The sequence below is a fragment of the Glycine max genome, chromosome 14 (assembly GCF_000004515.6).
Source record: "Glycine max cultivar Williams 82 chromosome 14, Glycine_max_v4.0, whole genome shotgun sequence".
Classification (NCBI taxonomy): domain Eukaryota; kingdom Viridiplantae; phylum Streptophyta; class Magnoliopsida; order Fabales; family Fabaceae; genus Glycine; species Glycine max.
The window spans coordinates 43,252,975-43,271,336 of NC_038250.2; the positions used below are offsets into that span (position 1 = coordinate 43,252,975).

The following is an 18,362-nucleotide window of genomic DNA, read 5'->3' on the forward strand; positions in this document are numbered from 1 at the left end:
TCATCAGATAAAACGGATCATTGACCTCCGGATTCGGCTTTTGAGGTGGTTTTTCCGGAGACACAGCTGCCTGTTCATGAAACAAAGTTAAATGACTTAATTTGAGGCACACTGAATGAATTAATTCAAAAAGAAGAAACATATAGTAAAAGTAAAGTACCTGCTGTGATAAAGACTTGACCAGATGTGTCAGCCAAGCAAGGAAGGTGTGAATTGCCTGCCCCACTAAGGAAACCTCATCAATGGGTACAGGAACTGGAGCATCTGCACCTTTAACCTCCTCCACACCCACCTTTACTTGGCCCGGCAACAAAGGAGAGTTATGAACAACAGTGGATCCCACATAAACTCTCCCCAGGGCAACCAAGCGGGCAGAATTTGCTTCGATGTACAAGCCGCACCTATCTGAGTCACCCATCTTAGGATCGTTTCATGAGGGATTAACACAACTCCCCTTTGTGCTTACTCGAGGACTTGAGGGACCAACCAGAGGCTCCAGAGGCAGTGCAAGTCCATGAGATTACATCTGGGACTGAATCTGGGACTGCATCTGGCTGAATGATGCCATGAGCTGCTGAGTCACTTTTTCTGTGATCGACTCCACTAGCTGGTCCCTGATTTGTTGGGTCAGCTGCTGCAATTCTTGAGGAGGCAACGAGGAAGAGCTGCGGGACGTCCGTAGAGCTGATCCGAAGTATTGCTTGATGGTGACACCGGCTCTAGCAGCACGGACACGTCCAGGGTGCTCTGGACATCCAATAGCGGCGGTGAAAACATCCTGACGTCCATGGGGGACGAAGGATCCCTGTGTCACTTGCTAGAATGAAGTATAAAAAGTTAATGTTTTTTGAAAAACAACTTAAATGGCAAGGAACATACCTCCCAAGAAGGGTCTCTGCGAGTCTAGCAAAACTGGGCCCATTTTTCCTTGCTTATGCCGTATTTCTCACAAACAGTGTCGTCCACACCGTCCTGATCGGCTGCAAGGACCCATTTCCTTGTGAGGTCTGATTTAAACTGCCTCCATTTCTCGCCGACTGTCTGAAGCAACTTCTTTTTCGTCCTACTGTCAGAAGCCTCTGAGATTTCAAATTCCGCCTGACAATAACAAATAAGGTTTATTTGTTACAATAATGTATTTTTTGCCTATTAATTAAACAACATCAAATAAGAAAAGAAAAATGCCTGAATATCCTCCTAAATCAAGTCCTTCTGAGTAGTAGGGACCTCCTTCCAGTTCTCGTACATGACGTCCACCTTATCACGCGCCACAATCCTCAAATATGTTCTTAATTTCTTCCTGTGGGGATCGTTGACCTTGCCGGTAGTAGGATCAATGTGGACCACTGGTCTGTCAGCACCAGGTGGTCTAGTAGACAAGGATCGTAGACGTGAGGCTTTGCGTGTCCGCTTCACGGTAGACGACGAAGCTGATGCGTCTGAAGGAGGAGGATGAGGAGGAGGAGGCGAGGCAAGTGGAGAAGACATGATCCTTTATACATCATCAAAATGTAAATTTCGATTACAGACAAATATCGACATCAACAGTTCTTTATGTAACTAAATTGGAAATCTAGGTTTGGGGGGTGCTTATGCTTTATTATTGTAGTTGGGTATGTGTCTTCTTTTGTGAATATGTTAGAGGTTTGACAAATTCATTTTATCTATGATTCATTGTTATCTGAGGCTTTTGGATTGCAAAGGGACGGTCTCTCGCTCTGTGTGTGTGTGTGTGTCTCTCTCTCTCTCTCTCTCTCTTTCTCTGTGTCTGTGTGTCTCTGTGTGTTTACTTACATTTTTATTAAAAGAAAAACTCAACTAATAATTGGGAGAAGTACACGCCTTTGCCTACTTCAATATATTTTGTGATGATTTAGGAGTAAAGAACCATATTATGCTCCTCGCTATAATGAAATGGCAAAGAAAGAACATATCAATTCTTTAAATAACAAGATGCATGATGTTAGGGGTCAAGTAGTCTAAAGGCCCAATTTAAGCAACGAGAAATGGGTGGTACAAATCAATTGTGTTAACTAAGATTTGGCAAGAATATACTACAAAGGATGGGAAGGGAAAACAGTGAAGGTGACTCACAATTCGTAGATAACTAATGGAAAAGAGGTCTTGTATAAGACCCTTATAGGGAGGGAGGGAGGGAGGGAGAGGCTGCTTTGTGACTCTATTTTTGCATCTTGAGGCTGTAAGCTAGGCATAGGTGCAACTTCACCATCATCTACACTTTTAGTAAGTATCAGCCAAGTTCTTGACTGTGAAGCTGTAGAAAAGATAGAGCTTTTCTTTTGTACAAATAATTTGTATTATTTTATGGATCATTAGTAATTAATTTTTATTAACTTGTTGATAATCAAGTAGACTTTCTTTAATCTGTTGTACATCTAATTTGATATTATCTAACAATTCCTAATGCATGCTTCAAGGGTAGCTCTTGTTTAACATGGTCCATCATAAGCAGAGCCTGATAATGAAATGTTACTACCAAGTATCTTAATCAAATAAATAGAAGATTTATATTGAAAACCACAGTAAAAGTGCATTAGTATACTATCTTACAAAATTATTGATGAGAATATTCAATCAGACAAGGGACAACACAATAAGGTGAAGGATTTTGTGGATGTCATGTTGGGCTTTGTTGGTAGCAAGGAATATGAATACCGTATATGACAAGGATCCATTCGTTTGAATCAAAAGAAATGAAATGAATGTGATTTCAGATGAAAGTTTTGATTAAAGTAGCGAATAAAAGTGTGGATCCCACCTCATTTTATTGTTCATTCATCTTGTTTTCCGCTCCTTCAAACTTAAAAGCTAGATTGTGTGACTCGGTTCCTTTAAAACTCTAATTGCTTAAAATTATTCTAAATTTTTTGTAAAATTAGTCCTCTACTTGTTAAATAATGTTCGAACACGACTCAATCATAGTTTTGTCAAACATGTTATTTGTAGATGAAAATCAATGTACAAGTGCAGACTATAATTAAATCTTTTAACCAAAATTGCAAAAGAGACCACAGCATTCTATTTTAGCCTTCTTTCATTCAATCATCTTGGCCTCCAAGATATTTTAAAAGACGAATAGACATCAGAAATTGGTAATTCATACCTAGCAACAAAAAATATGATGACTAACATAGAATTGCGACTACCTAACTAAAAAGGTGAGCAACTCAATTAGCTTGCTCCTACCAAAAACTTAAAACCAAAGTTTGGATAAGAATTTAATCTATGTTTACACATTTAATCTATGGAAAATCAAAGAACAATATGTCAATAAGATTTGTGTTGAGTAACCTGATTGCAAAAGCAGTGTGGACAGCAAGGTCAATGTCTGGAGCTAACAAGAAGATGATTGAGGCACTAGGTGCTAGGAAGAAGGAAGAGTATCTGAAGAATCTGAAGCTTTGTCGGATTTTTAAACTATACAAATCAGAAAAGGTCGAATAATCAGAAATTAATAAATTCTCTATAACTTTTGGTTCAGAACATTCACAAGAGTTATTTTTCTTTCTTTCTTATAGTGCTAAAGTTCAAACACTAGACAGGTTTTAGTTACACTGCACAAACCAATTGAACAAATTCAAACATTATAGATAGGTTTCAGTTACACTGCACAAACCAATTGAACAGACGGAATAATTGCGTAAAGCAAGTTTGATACATATATATTACACTGACCTGCAACAATTTAAGAGCTACCAACCATTACGATTGTTTTTGAACAACCAAAAAAATATATTAATAGATTGGATATAGAACAAGTAGTGGCCATTTCTCTAATTACATTGTTTCTTTCTTCTCAAATTTTTGGTTCAAAATAGGTACATTAAAAATACCTTTTTCATTCTATTAGTAAGACACAAAAGATAAGTGTCACTCTTCATAGTTCATAGCAAACCATTTAAAAGCTATTTTCCAAAGTTTCAATTATCTTTTTAATCAATAGTTGTTAGGTTGTTAGTGATAGAGATTCGAACATGTAATCTTGAAGGTGTGTGCCTCAAGATGCAAGAAATGATTTCAAAGAAAAAAGAAATGTTACAATATCCAACAAAACTGAAACTTTTTGAGCCAAGATGTTATGATGGAGCAAGAGAAGCTGATGTGGGATTTATGAAGAGGTCGTGTCTATTTGTTGTAAGCGATGATCTGAAAGTGAGGCAATTGACAACTACTTCTAGCATTCAAGATATGCAAGAGCCGGGGAATGTCAAGTTTGATGATGTGAAGGAACATATGGTGGAAATCAGGAAGTCACATGAGGTAATAATATTAGCAATCCACTCTTGACAACTTGTTCTTTAGCACCGCCATGATATTTGTTTTAAGAATATTTGATTCATATTAATAGATTTAGTCTAAATTTGTCTTAATTTGGTCAATATTTCTCCCTCTCCCAGGAATCCTATTATCGTCATAACCCTACCTGATTTTTGTGTTAAATACACTCAATACTTTGACTATCCCAGCCCACTATAATATAAGAGTGGTGAATTATGCCTAATTTCACTCCCTCTTTAGTAAACCACCCATAAATAACAAGACAAAGTTATAAATAAATTTTGCAACAGGTAAACATATAATTTTAAACAATCAGAGAAAGTGTAGTTGTCACTTACTTGCTTTGGTGAGCTCTCTTTCTCTAGAAAACAATTGATGAGATCCATTGAATACAAAAAGATGAAATGGCATAAGTTCCATTTTCAAATCTTTCATCAAATATATGCATGTTTTCAATAATGCAATTAGTAAACCAATCACACAAACCAATCATATAATAACCAATCACATATGATTGGTTTGTGTACACTCTATTTAGTTTCAATGTTTTATTCTAAATAGAAATCTAGTATTGATTTGCTCCATTTTATGGACTGATATTAAATAGTTCAGAGAAGAGACGAGCAACAGGGAGTATGTAACGCCCTTCTTCACATTGATGTATGTTTCGTTTAGATTGAGGTTTGGTGAAGCTCGGGACTATATATAAATGTGGATTAAATATTAATCAATTTGAATAATGTGTATGACTTATCTAAATGAATCTAGCAAAATCAAATATATAAATAGAAAATTACATTAGACGATGTTAATTAATTCTCCTTCATCATGATCATTACGATTAGCATGAACGTCGTCAGCTTCTTCTTCTCCGACAATGTTAGGAGTGATTTGTGTGGTCAAAGGACTAACATAGGTGTCCATGTATGAATCATCATCTTCTACATTAACACCAACTGTTTTGCACTGGAGAACCATGCACCACCTTTCATCACAAGGGTATTGCACGTAAAATACTTGTCTAGCTTGTTCTACCATGATGAAAGGGCCATTGTGGTAACCAAGTTTCTTTAGGTCTACCAACATAAATCCTACATCATCGGCGCGTACACCGGTGTTGTTGTCAACCCATTTACATTTGAAAACACATACTGTGACACCCTCTACCCCGACATATAAATAAATAAAATATATAAAAAAATATCGGTAACCAAATTCACACGGGTAAAAGGTTCACATTCACTTCACTATTATCAATTAAAACTTATTAAAAATATATTCGGCTCGAAACAAGACCGTCAAAATTTACAAAAATATTTTGTTAAATAAGTGAGATAAAATAAAATAGACTAACATTATGCAATTAATATAAAACTTATGTCCCACTGTCACATCCTATCAAAGCATTGTGTCCCAACGTCCTTCAGCACAAGGTTCCTTTAAGCACTTCACCTAGCCATCTGCTCCCCCGAACACAAGGTTCAAGATCATCACAGGATCCAAACACAAACAGCAAACCGGGAGTGAGTTATCACATTTCTAACTACTAGAGAGAAACAAAACAACATATAGTAGCCAAGTACAATTTACTTAGCATATCTCACATTATTTCATCACTTTGTCATTCAAAATTCACTTTTCATCCATCAATCACACTTTTCATCCATCAATCACCTTACACAAGAATCACACGTTCTAATCAAGTAATAATAACACCTCAATTTCATAATAAACAATTAGCAAGCGCATGAGACAATTATGCTAAGACTCAAGCCTACATGCAATGTGGTACCATGTCAGTGAAAAACCACCCTGGGGCGCTTAGGAGTACATAACAAGACACACCACACAATGGGTTTGTCAGGTCACTCTCACTAAGTAAGATCATAGGGAGACCAGCCAGGGTCACGATGTTTTGCGAGAATGCTCCAACCATATGGGATCAACATAGGCTTAAAGGAGCACTCAAACCCGGTGACCCCCAAGGCCTACACTCCGAAGAGTCCGTCAGGGCCTCTCCCTCCTGATTCAGGTCCAACCCCTAAAATCATTTTAGCACACAGACACTGCTAGTGAATTATACAATACCCACGACCTCACACTCGTGTCTTAAACACATACAACATATTGCGCTACAATTTAACACTGGTTCCTAAATAGGAACCTACACTTTCTCTTTAACACTGGTTCCTAAATAGGAAACCTACACTACTGCGCATTTACACTTTTCTCAAGATAACATTGGTTGGGTTATTGTACAATTCACAGCTTACAACACAAATAATGTCACATCAAGAGTTAATCACACACTTATTCACAATCAAAACTCATTCACAATTTAACATCTCATAACATCACATCAATCATCTCATTTTTACATGTATCTCGCAAATTGACACATTCAACTTTGTACTACTCAATTTTCACTATAATATCATAATATCATTATAATAACTTATTACACCTTATCACTCATACACATCACACAATAATAATATTTGCATGATACAAAACATATATATGTATATGTATATAGTAAATTAAACTACATTGTTTTTTTATCAAAGGATTTCTATAACAATTAATTTAATATTACGTCAAAAGAAATTACCACTAGACATTAACCTTACAATTTTCTTTAATTTATTATCCTAGTATTACAATAATTATATACACATAACATGTTGATCATCGTCGTAGAAAAATTAGAACAAGATAATAATTTATATAAAATAAGTCATTGAATAATATTATTTAAAATATAATTTATGTTAATAAAAAGAGTTTAATTTTTCTAAGGGGTTCACACTCAACACAAAAACACATCAATTTCATAGCAATTTCTCATTGGGACATCAACTAATTCATCAAACATATATAATTCATTGTAATAATTAAAAGGATAAAATGAAAATTGCAAAAATACTCCAAAACCCATTCCAATTGATATCTCTAAGGATCCCTACACATGTTCTCACTAATCCCCAATTGTGAATAACTCATCCCTTACCTCTAAGCGGGCTCACGTGTCTTCAGCCAACGATAGCAGCATCTCTAGCGGTTCCCTGAGATTCCTCCAATTTTTTTCCTCTAACTGCTCTGATAGAGTTCCCAAACGTCAAAGGGACAGAGAAGGGATTGAAGCCTCCACTTGTACTGTTATCATGCGATTTATTTTTATCCCTCCACGAACATTATCTCACAAATCCCAACGGTCAAAGCGTGCGCAACTGAATTTCAAACAAGATATCCAAATTTTACAACAATCCAACGGTTAACAAAATCGGGATCGTAGTTTTACCAAGACGGCTCTGGGTTTCTGCGGGAAAGAAAAATGCTACAATGCGAGGGGTATTTCTCTTAGCTCCGACGTGATACCAAAATTCCCAACGGTGAGAATGCTCGTAAATGGGTTGCGAACATGCTGTTTAAATTTCATGACAATCCAACGGTGAATCAGTCCAAGATCGTCATTTTTATGAGACAGATTTGGTGGCCTGCGGGAAAAAGAGAGGGTTTTAAGAGAGGAAGATAGAAAAAACGAAATTGGTAGGCAGAGGAGACTGAGAAGTCAGTCTGAAAACTGACTTAGCATGTCACTATTTATAACTAGGGGTATTCACGACCTATTATTTACTTTATTTATTTATTTTTATTATTTTATAAAAAAAAACTCTATTTTATTCTCCATCAAATGAATAATAAAATACCCTTCTTATTTTCTCTCAAACCATTATTTTATTATAACTATTTTTCTTTATTTATTTAATTATAAAACATCATTATTCTCTAAAATTTTATATACGAAAAAAAATGGGATGTTACACATACAGTAAATTTCACATAGTTAAGCTCCCAAATTTTATCAATGAACCCAAAGTAAGGGGTGGAAGCTACACAGGGATTGACGTCATGCACACTTGCGAAGTGTTGAGATTCAGCCCTTAGGGTGACCCCGCTGTTCTGCATTGTACTTTTGTCGTCTTGTGCTTTTGTGTAAAATGAATACTTTTTTATGTCGTATCCTTGCCAAGTTATAACATTTCTTTTAGGCCCATCTGCTAGCTTTCTTAATGTTTCTGAAGCATTTTCATCTGCAAAGATTGTATCTTTAAACCAATCACAGAAATTCTTGTTATGCTTTTTCAACACCCAATTCTTTGACATTTTTGGATTATTCTGTTTGACTAAAGTTTCATGCTTAAGTATGTATGGCAAAACTTTATTACTGTTGTTCAAGACATACAAGTGAGCTTGTAACAAATCTTCTAGACTTGGAGTGATCACATGCAGTCCTCTTGAACGCTTACCACCCACTATGTCATCATGCTGAGACTTAGAATGGCCAATAGGTTTAGCCTTCTCAATGTATTCTGAACAAAATTCAATGACTTCTTCTACAATGTACCTCTCAACAATAGATGCTTCTAGATGATATAGATTCTTTGTATACTCTTTTAAGATCTTCATGTATCGCTCAACCAGGTACATCCACTGCAAATAAATAGGACCACAACATTTGATTTCTCTGACCAGATGCACAATTAAGTGAATCATGATATCACAGAAAGCAGGGGGAAAATACATCTCCAACTGGCACAATATAATTGCGACCTCATTTTCCAGCTCATCAAACTTGACAGGATCAACGACTTTGCTACATATGGCATGGAAGAAAAAGCACAGGCGAGTTATGGCTAACCTGACTTTGTTTGGTAAGATGTCTCGTATAGCCAGGGCTAACAATTGTTGCATGAGCACGTGACAATCGTGAGACTTTAACCCTACAAGCTTAAGCTCCTTCAACTGCACAAGGCTCTTAATATTTGAAGAGTATCCTTGTGGAACCTTCACCCGACGAAGACACTGACAAAAACTTATCTTCTCCTTTTTGGACAAAGTATGACAAGCTGGGGGCAAGTAAATTTTCTTCCCATCAGACCTTGGATGCAACTGTGATCGTATCCCCATATCAGCTAGATCTTGACGGGTATTCAAGCTATCCTTCGTCTTGCCTTGAATGTTAAGGAGCGTCCCAATCACACTGTCACAAACATTTTTCTCCACATGCATAACATCAATACACTGTCTAACGTCTAGATCATACCAGTACAGAAGATAAAAGAAAATGGACCTCTTCTTCCATATGCAAGTCTTACCTTTATTCTTCTTTTGGGTCTTTCCAAATACAATATTCAGGTGTTGAACCCGCTGGTATACCTGCTCACCAGTCAACGGTATTGGCGTAATATCGTGCTCTTGACTTCCATTAAAAGCTTTTTTCAGTCGTCTGTAAAGATGATTGGGTGTTAGAAAATGGCTATGCCTACTGTAGACTATTTTTCTTCCATGTTTTAGTTGTATGTAGCTTGTGTTTTCTTCACAGATGGGGCATGCATGATGACCCTTAACACTGTAACCGCTGAGATTCCCATATGCTGGAAAGTCATTAATGGTACAAAAAGGCATTGCATGCATTTCAAACGTCTCCTTGCGAAACGCATCAAACACTAAAACCCCCTCGTCCCACAACTTTCTCAGGTCTTCAACCAACAAACTTAGATAAACATCAATGTCATTTCCTGGCTGTCTTGGGCCCGATATCATCATAGACAACATCAAGTATTTTCGCTTCATGCACAACCAAGGAGGCAAATTGTAAATTACTAGCAGAACTGGCTATGAACTGTGTTGAGTGCTTAAGGTGCCATATGGATTCATTCCATCAATGGCTACTCCAAGTCTAAGATTTTGTGTCTTTTCCCCAAAATTCGGATACAAACCATCAATCTTCTTCCACTGCGAGCAATCAGTCGGATGACGGGCCATTCCATCAGAAATCCTTCCATTTGCATGCCATATAAGATCTTTTGCGTCGTTCTCGTTAGCAAAAAGACGCTTAAACCTTGGAATGATTGGAAGATACCACAAAACCTTTGCTGGAGGGCCCTTCTTTGAGTTTTCATCATAATTGCTTTCCTCTTCATGCTTCACTTTGTATCGTGAAGTCCCACAGATAGGGCATTTGGACATTTCTTGGAATTCGTGCCTGTACAGTATGCAATCGTTGGGGCAAGCATGAATCTTCTGATACTCCAAACCCATCGGACACAGTATCTTTTTTGCCCTATAGTAATTTTTAGGTAGCGTGTTATCCTCTGGAAGCAGATTGTGCACTACCTCAAGCAGTGAGGTAAAACTTTTGTCACTCCACCCATACTTGGCCTTCACATTAACCAGACTTAACACTGCAGACAATAGGGTTAAGGAATTCTTGCACCCCGTATACAAAGGCTTCTTTGAATCACTCTGCAATCCTTCATACACAGGGGCATGTGCTTGCTAAAAAGACTCTTGTCCAAGGTCACGAATCATGTCCTCCAAGCGATCTCCCATTTCTACATTAAACGATTCAGCTTGGGACCCACTCTGCATGTCTATCACTTCACCATGCCATATCCATGTCATGTAATTCTTCTTAATCCCATCACACAATAGATGCTCCCATATGTCGTCCAGTAGTTGTCGTCTTCCGTTCAAATAGTTGATGCAAGGACAATAATATTTTCCTTCTTCATTCAATTGACCTCTTTCTAAAGTAAATTGCAAGAATTGCTCAATGCCATCCTCATATTCTGGGCTCATGTGACTTTCATTCATCCAACTTCAATCCATCTAAGCAATTCCATGCATGAAAATCTCACTTTTATATTTATAGGTGTGGCCTTATCCCATTTAGGAAGATATTCTTTTATGTTAGCTTCATACGTCAGGGTTAGCATTATTTTTAAAATTTTGACTAAATTTCAGCAGCATTTCGCATTGGTCTCCAAGTACACGACATGACATTGGTGAAAGTAATTTCTCGATAATTAAGTATGCACTCAGAGAACAACTTGAAATCCATTGTACCGAAATTTCATCAAATTAAACAAAATAATAATAACCTTAATGAATGAATCAAACATAAAAATACCAGTCTCCCCAAACTGTCCAAACGGACAATTCAAGAATAAATACAATGACTAATGCAAACTGTCCGCAAGAATCATTGCATTCAGTTTCAAACGGGAATCTAAGGTTCACTCAGCATGAAGAACAATTGTTTATATAGCAAATTACATTGATGACGTACAAGAACATACAAAATCTAAATTTTGATTACTGACAAATATCGACATCAACAGTTGTTTGTATAGCATATTACATTCATGACATACAAGAACATACAAGGACATCAACAGTTGTCTGTGTGTGTGTCTCTGTGTGTGTATGTGTCTGTCTGTCTCTTTATGTGTGTGTGTGTGTGTGTGTGTGTGTGTGTGTGTGTGTGTGTGTGTCTGTGTGTGTGTGTGTGGCTGTGTGTGTGTCTGTGTGTGTGGGGGGTCATTCGAGGGTACCAAAGGATCATCATATTCTAAACATCATCAGCCACACGATGCACTCCTATATTGAAGAGTTACTAAACCAATGAGGCCAGAATAAGCATTATAATCAATTTGCAGCAGCATGAATTCACCTTCTTTGGAGGACACTACAATTCTGCCATCTATTATGCAACTACCAATGGATAACACTCAGATTCTCAAAAGCTAAGTTAAGAAAGATTCAATCACACTCCAACTATAAACACTTCTATCCATGCTCATGAGCAATTTCAATTGCTGGCATAGAGAGATTCCCAGAGAGAGAAATAGCCGCTACAATCTCTGAATTGATATGGTTTACAGAAAAGTAATATCCTATCAAATCAATTCTAATAAGTAGCCCTAATGGGCTGATCCTACTCGTTGTAAGAGTTATAGTTATTTAGTCATTGTTAGTTAACTTTCTAACAAAATGTAGCAGAGATAGGCTACTAAATAGATTGGAAGAGAAGATTAGATTTTCCCTTATAGTAAGAGATTGGTCCTGGGGAATGGTCTTGGACCCTCAAAATACTGAGAATATACCAGAATGTTGTTGTTGGTGCTACAAAACCCTAAATAGATTGAGAGACTATTGAAGATTAGAAATGGCAAGTAGTGACTAATTAAGGTTGCAATCTTTAATGTTGGAAGTTCTGAATGCATTCTAGTTTACGTACACACACAATTTTAGTATATGAAGCACTTGGTTCCTTTGTGCTATGGTCGTTGGACTGCATTGTTGCAAACCTTGCCAGTCATCAAGGAGTTGTTAAGGGATATAAGAAGGCAGTCCAGCAATCATCATCGAAATCTCAGGTACCCTTTCAAATCATAACATTATATTTGGTGTAGTCCTTTTAAAGGTGTTGCATATAATATTTTAAATCAAACACCAGTATGCAACATTTTAAATCAAACACCAATATATAAGATTTTAAAGCAAACACCGGTATATAAGATTTTAAATCAAACACCTGTATATACATACTAGTTCCTACATACGTACCTGGAGTTTCTATAACCCTAAAGAGCTTCAACAACAATGCGAATTAAAAGTAGTATATGATAACCTGGAAAAAAAACCATAGTCCAAGTGATGCGTTTCAAATTGAAATCTAGTTATATAGATGATAAGGACAACCTTGCAATATACTATGTGGTTAGTTATCCAATGCCTAATCAACTCTTATATAAGAAACTTTTTTTTTAACTACAAAACTGAAATTGGTGGAAAATGTAATTTATTCTGCAAACTTTTAGGGTAGGATTGTGTTAAAAACAGTTTTGGAACTTCTTAAATTTATAAAATTATAAAGTTTATTATCTGTATGGTTATTATTAACTGTATTTATCTTTTCTTGCATAGAAACTACACCTCAAAGCCTGAAACTAAAGTTTAGTTTGTGATTGTTATTGTTGATTCATCGTACAATTTTCCAGAAAAGGAGAAGGGAAGGGCATTGTTTGATTGTGTGCTCTGTCATTCCTGCAAGCTTGTTTGGCTTGATTACCGTTCAAAAACAGATATTTTAATGTCTGATTATGAGGACAGTGATTTTGGAGGCGTGCTTAGTTCAAATTTTTGTTTTTGAAATCTTTATTGATGAATCACATTTTTAAATCTCAAAATGGGTTCAAGGAAGCAGAAATTTCACCTTATCATTTGTTACTATTTTTGTAGTTTTCCATTTACCTGTGAAATTTTGGAATGGAAATGTCTTAGTTTCAAACCCAAGTAACCAACTTTATCTCTAAAATGGAAGTCTTTTCTGTCATAAGAAGTAGGATATTGTATATTTCATGTGACTGAATGAATGGATGATTAAATTGCTATGCCTAAGTATGGAGTGTTCTAATTTTCTTTTACCAAAATGCAGGTAATACCTTGTGTTGTGTTGTCCTTGTTAATTCATCCAATAACCTGGCATCATCCACTTAATAGGATTCTCTGGGCATTTTGTGTTTATCTTGAAGCTGTTTCTGTTCTCCCTCAGCTACAAGTCATGCAGAACACTAAGGTCTCAAAGATATACATTTCTGCCTTTTACCTTTTCTTTATTATCTTTTGAATGTTTTAAATGGTGATGATGATGTGGTTATTACATCTTCTTTTGCTAGTTAGTCTTCACTCTTCATAAATACAATTATCATTCAACTTTTCCTGTTAGTCTTTCTAAACAAAGTTGGATTTAATTTTTAAATTCAACTTTCAGATTGTTGAACCATTCACAGCACACTATGTTTTTTTCTCTGGGAGTTGCAAGTTTCTTGAGTTGTGCACATTGGGTCCTCCAGGTTTGTCAAAATTTGAACTCCTCTAAGTTTTTATCACCTAATTCTGGAAATACGTATACAAATTTATTGTAATATCCCAGAGATGTTTGGTATGGAGAATTTCATATTTAAAACATTGGCCTACAATATACTTTGGCCTAGTTTTGAATGTTTTTGTATGACGCTTCTATACGATATACATTGGCCTAGATTTGCCGTTGAATGTTTTTGTATGACACTTCTACTTGATAGATAGGCCTACGATATACTTTGGCCTAGTTTTGATTACCTTTTACCTTATGTTAGCCTTTCAGTAGTAAAACTCTATAGGCCAAGAATGTCGAGCTCTATTATGTTGGTAGGTGTTTTCTTTTGATGTTGTGGATTCTGATGGTGGAGAAATTCGGCCAACTTGCTTCAATGCTGTGGCTGATCAGTTCTACAATGTTATTGAAGCTGGTAAGGTATATCTAATTTCTAGGGGAAGCATAAAGCTAGCTCAGAAGAATTTTAATCACCTTCACAATGATCAAGAGCTGACCCTTGATGTGGCATCAATTATACAACCATTCCTTGATGATAATGACTCAATTACATCACATACATTTAATTATTGCCCCATTAGTGAAATTGAAAGTTTGGAAAACAACAACATTGTGGATGTGATTGGTGTGGTGACTTCTATTAGGCCTACAACATCAATCATGAGAAAAAATGGCACTAAAGTTCAGAAGAGAACTCTCTAGTTGAAAGACATGTCTGGCCGAAGTGTTGAGTTAACTCTATGGGGAAATTTTTGCATTGTAGAAGGAAAAAGGTTGCAAACTATTTGTCATGCTGGGGAATTTCCAATTTTGGCTACAAAAGCTGTCAGATTAAATGATTTCAATGGGAAGTCTGTCGGGACTATAGCTACTAGTCAGCTATATGTGGAGGCTGATTTTCTTGAGGCTTGTACACTGAAAAGATGGTTTGAAAATGAAGGGAAGAGTGTCCCAACTCTCTCTATTTCTACAGAAATGTCTAATATGGGTAAGACTGATGTGCGAAAGACTATATCTCAAATTAAAGATGAGAAGTTAGGGACTTCAGAGAAGCCCGATAGGATATCTGTCTTTGTAGTTGTTTCACACATTAAGGTTGATAACTTCTGTTATCCAGGGTGCCCTCTCAAGATAGGGGATAGACAATGTAACAAAAAGGTGACTAATAACGCAGATGGGACATGGCATTGTGAAAGATGTAATCAGCCTATTAGCGCATGTGACTTTAGGTACTTACTATCAATGCAGATACAGGATCACACTAGCATAACATGGAATTGGATAAGTGTTCCTAGAGTTAAAAACTGAAAATCTTGGTTCTTTGCCTTGCCTAACCAATTGAAGACATCCACTTATTTATTTAAATTGTCCAAGCTTGATTGAATCTGTATGTATAACGAATTCTTATTAATGGATTTCAATTTTAGGTAAGGTCTATAAGGGTACAATGACAAATAATCTGAATGTTGCAATGAAGCACATAATCAATGATGATGGAAATGTGGACACTTTTGTCAGACAAATTACAAGCTTATCTCATGTCAGACACCCTAATATCAGCAGTTGCAAACAATCACAGTTTACTTGGTGCCAACTTAAAGTGGAATTAAACAAGGAATATACTTAAAGTGCATAAAAAAGTTAAATAATGCTCAAAATAGGCAATCCTAGCTTAAATCTTACCATTTCCTTGATGTCACCCAAAGTCGGCAAGTACAACTTATAGAATTCCTCTCTGAATGCAACCACAAACCTAAATAAAGTTTAGAAACCAACAAGAATAAGACAATTAGAATCTTTTTGATTTGTATAAATTTAAGGGACAACAAGATGCATCTACTATATTATAGTATTTTCACTTTTAAAGGACTAAAGACTAATTATTGACCATAATTGATATATTAGCATTTGTATATCACTAACTCGCTCTTACTTAGTCTGTCTCTCAACTTGCAATTACAACTTCATTGGAACTCAGCATTTGTGTAGGCTTTAAATACCTGATACAGTTAACAATTGTATGATGGATCAAGCTTAAGCTTCTAAGTTCTAACAACACGATGCAATGACGCAAATTTCATGATTCATATGCCTTATAACTAGTCAAACACGATTTGGAATACTACTATTTATCAACTGTACTGTACACTTAAATTTCTATAAATAGCACACACATTGTTTCCCTATCTGCACAGAAAAACTAAATCTAAGATAGTTTTACTGGGAGGAACAAGAGAATTTCAAAGAGTGAGCGATGGAGAACTTCCCTGTGATCAACTTAGAGAATATCAATAGTGAGGAGAGAAAGACTATCTTGGACCCAATTCAACATGCTTGTCAGAACTAGGGATTTTTTGAGGTAACCCACAACCACAAACTTCTTTACAAAACCTTTGTCATACTCACTCAAATTTATTTATATCTATACATTTGCACCTAAAGTTTTCTTAATCTTGTTCATTTTAATTATGTTAACTGTGCTGGTTTCCTCTAGGTTTCGAAAACCATAATACTTCACTAGTTTTTAAGTTAAACATAGAATTATGTGGGCTTAAGAAAGTACAAGATAATGGTTTGACAGATTTAAAACCATTCTTTTGCATCTTGGCTTCTTTGCAAGCAAATGTGATCCATCTCTCTTTATCTTCAAGGATGATTCTCATATCATTTATGTTTTTGTGTATGTTGATGACATCATAATAATTGCTAGTTCTGCAACCTTAGTCCAACAGTTTACAACCAAGTTTCATTTTGATTTCTCTTAAACAACTTGGGAAGCTAGATTACTTCTTGGGTATTGAAGTCAATTCTATGGTTGATGGTTCTATTCTTGTAACTAAAAGATGGTGAAATCCACTAGATCCTTTGGCCATGATTGTTTACAACGTGAATCAGTTTGAATCCCCTTTTTGGTAACACATGAAAATTTCTTGATTGCTTCATATTAGACCACCCCATCCTTAGAAGCAGTGAATGAAATCCCCTGCTATGTAAATTACCTACAATATGTCTTTGATAAAGACAGAACTTACGTAGGGTTTCAGTCCATTTTTTTGTAGAAACAGATTGCAACCTCAGAAAAATCTTATTGTTAGTTAGTGAAGACATATGAATAGTTTTTATATATCATCGTTTTGGCGTAGAAATTTTCTGTTTATTATATGTCTGACCCCAACACTTGAGAGTCTATCTAAATTAAGTCTAAACATAGGTTATGACTTTTAGGATGTGTAATATTATTGTTTGATATTTTCTCTTTATGTCCAAAGTTTGAGAGAGGACTTATGCTCAAAGGAAAGAAGTGGAAGCTGTTCTGGAGAGACCATAAAAAGGCAAAGGGGTTTTAACCTAGAAAGGCATGCTAAGAGAAACATTTTTTATGGCGGCTGTGATGAACATGAGGCAGGACTTAGCTCCTACACTGCACTAGAGAGATGCAAAATAAGCAGCAACAATGATGATGGTTATGATGAAGACATGGAAGTGGATTTGACTCTAAGCATAGGAGGAGGAAGCCAAGTTAATAATAACAAGAATAGTAGTAGTAAGAAACCTTATCTGCTTCCGTTAGGGTGCTCAGACTCATCCAATGGGAAAACTAGGGACCTAAATTATTCTGTCTCTTTCCAATTAGATAGGGTGGGATATTTCAGTGACCCCACCACCCCTATGAGTAGCTCAAGTGTGACATTTGATCAAGAGAGAAAGGGGCCACATTGGCTTTCTCAAGGTTTAAAGCTTAAATAGGATAGAGTTTTAACTTGTTTGATTGTATTATGATGTATCCTTCCTCCTCTCTCAACTCTACATGGACCACTGAATTTTTATGGTTCATGTGTTTAGATTCCTAGACTAGATTTTCTTTTTTACTTTATTCCAATAAATGGATAACCTATACTCCCATTTTTTAGTGTCCTTATCTGTAAATAGGTAGACAAAGTTTGATGTGCTTCTTAGTTCTTAAGTTACTTTCTTGTCCTACATATTATTTTCAAACCTAAATGCTATTTATTGTAAAAGCAGAACCTAGTACTACTTGGCACTATATGTGAATTTAAGTATACAAGGAGTGGCCTTTGTCATAAGACTATATCAAATCAAAATGGTTAAGGTTCCCTTTTGGCCCAAATTCTTGCTTTCAAAATGATGTTATACTGAACCTTATTTTGGAAATAAAAATAAAGGCACCACCACCAAGTAGGATAAGAGAATCAAATGGCAAGTGGCAACTTTTCAAAAATGGATATCAACATCATTCAGTACCCAAAACACCAATGAATCGATTATATCGTATGATTCATGAACAAAATCAATGAAAAACTTCAAAATAAATTAT

General features: G+C 36.0%; 1 protein-coding gene and 1 pseudogene across 1 annotated transcript; both read left to right on the forward strand.

The window, feature by feature from the left end:
• The first annotated feature begins 12,804 nt into the window (after window positions 1–12,804).
• LOC100783549 (replication protein A 70 kDa DNA-binding subunit E-like) lies at window positions 12,805–15,334 on the forward strand (annotated as a pseudogene).
• A 1,950-nt stretch (window positions 15,335–17,284) lies between these two features.
• On the forward strand, window positions 17,285–17,773 carry LOC100784615 (uncharacterized; the record flags this gene model as incomplete). Its single annotated transcript, XM_003544149.1, has 1 exon — window positions 17,285–17,773. A coding segment is annotated over one exon (489 nt), but the record flags the coding sequence as incomplete, so codon positions are not given.
• Window positions 17,774–18,362: the final 589 nt, after the last annotated feature.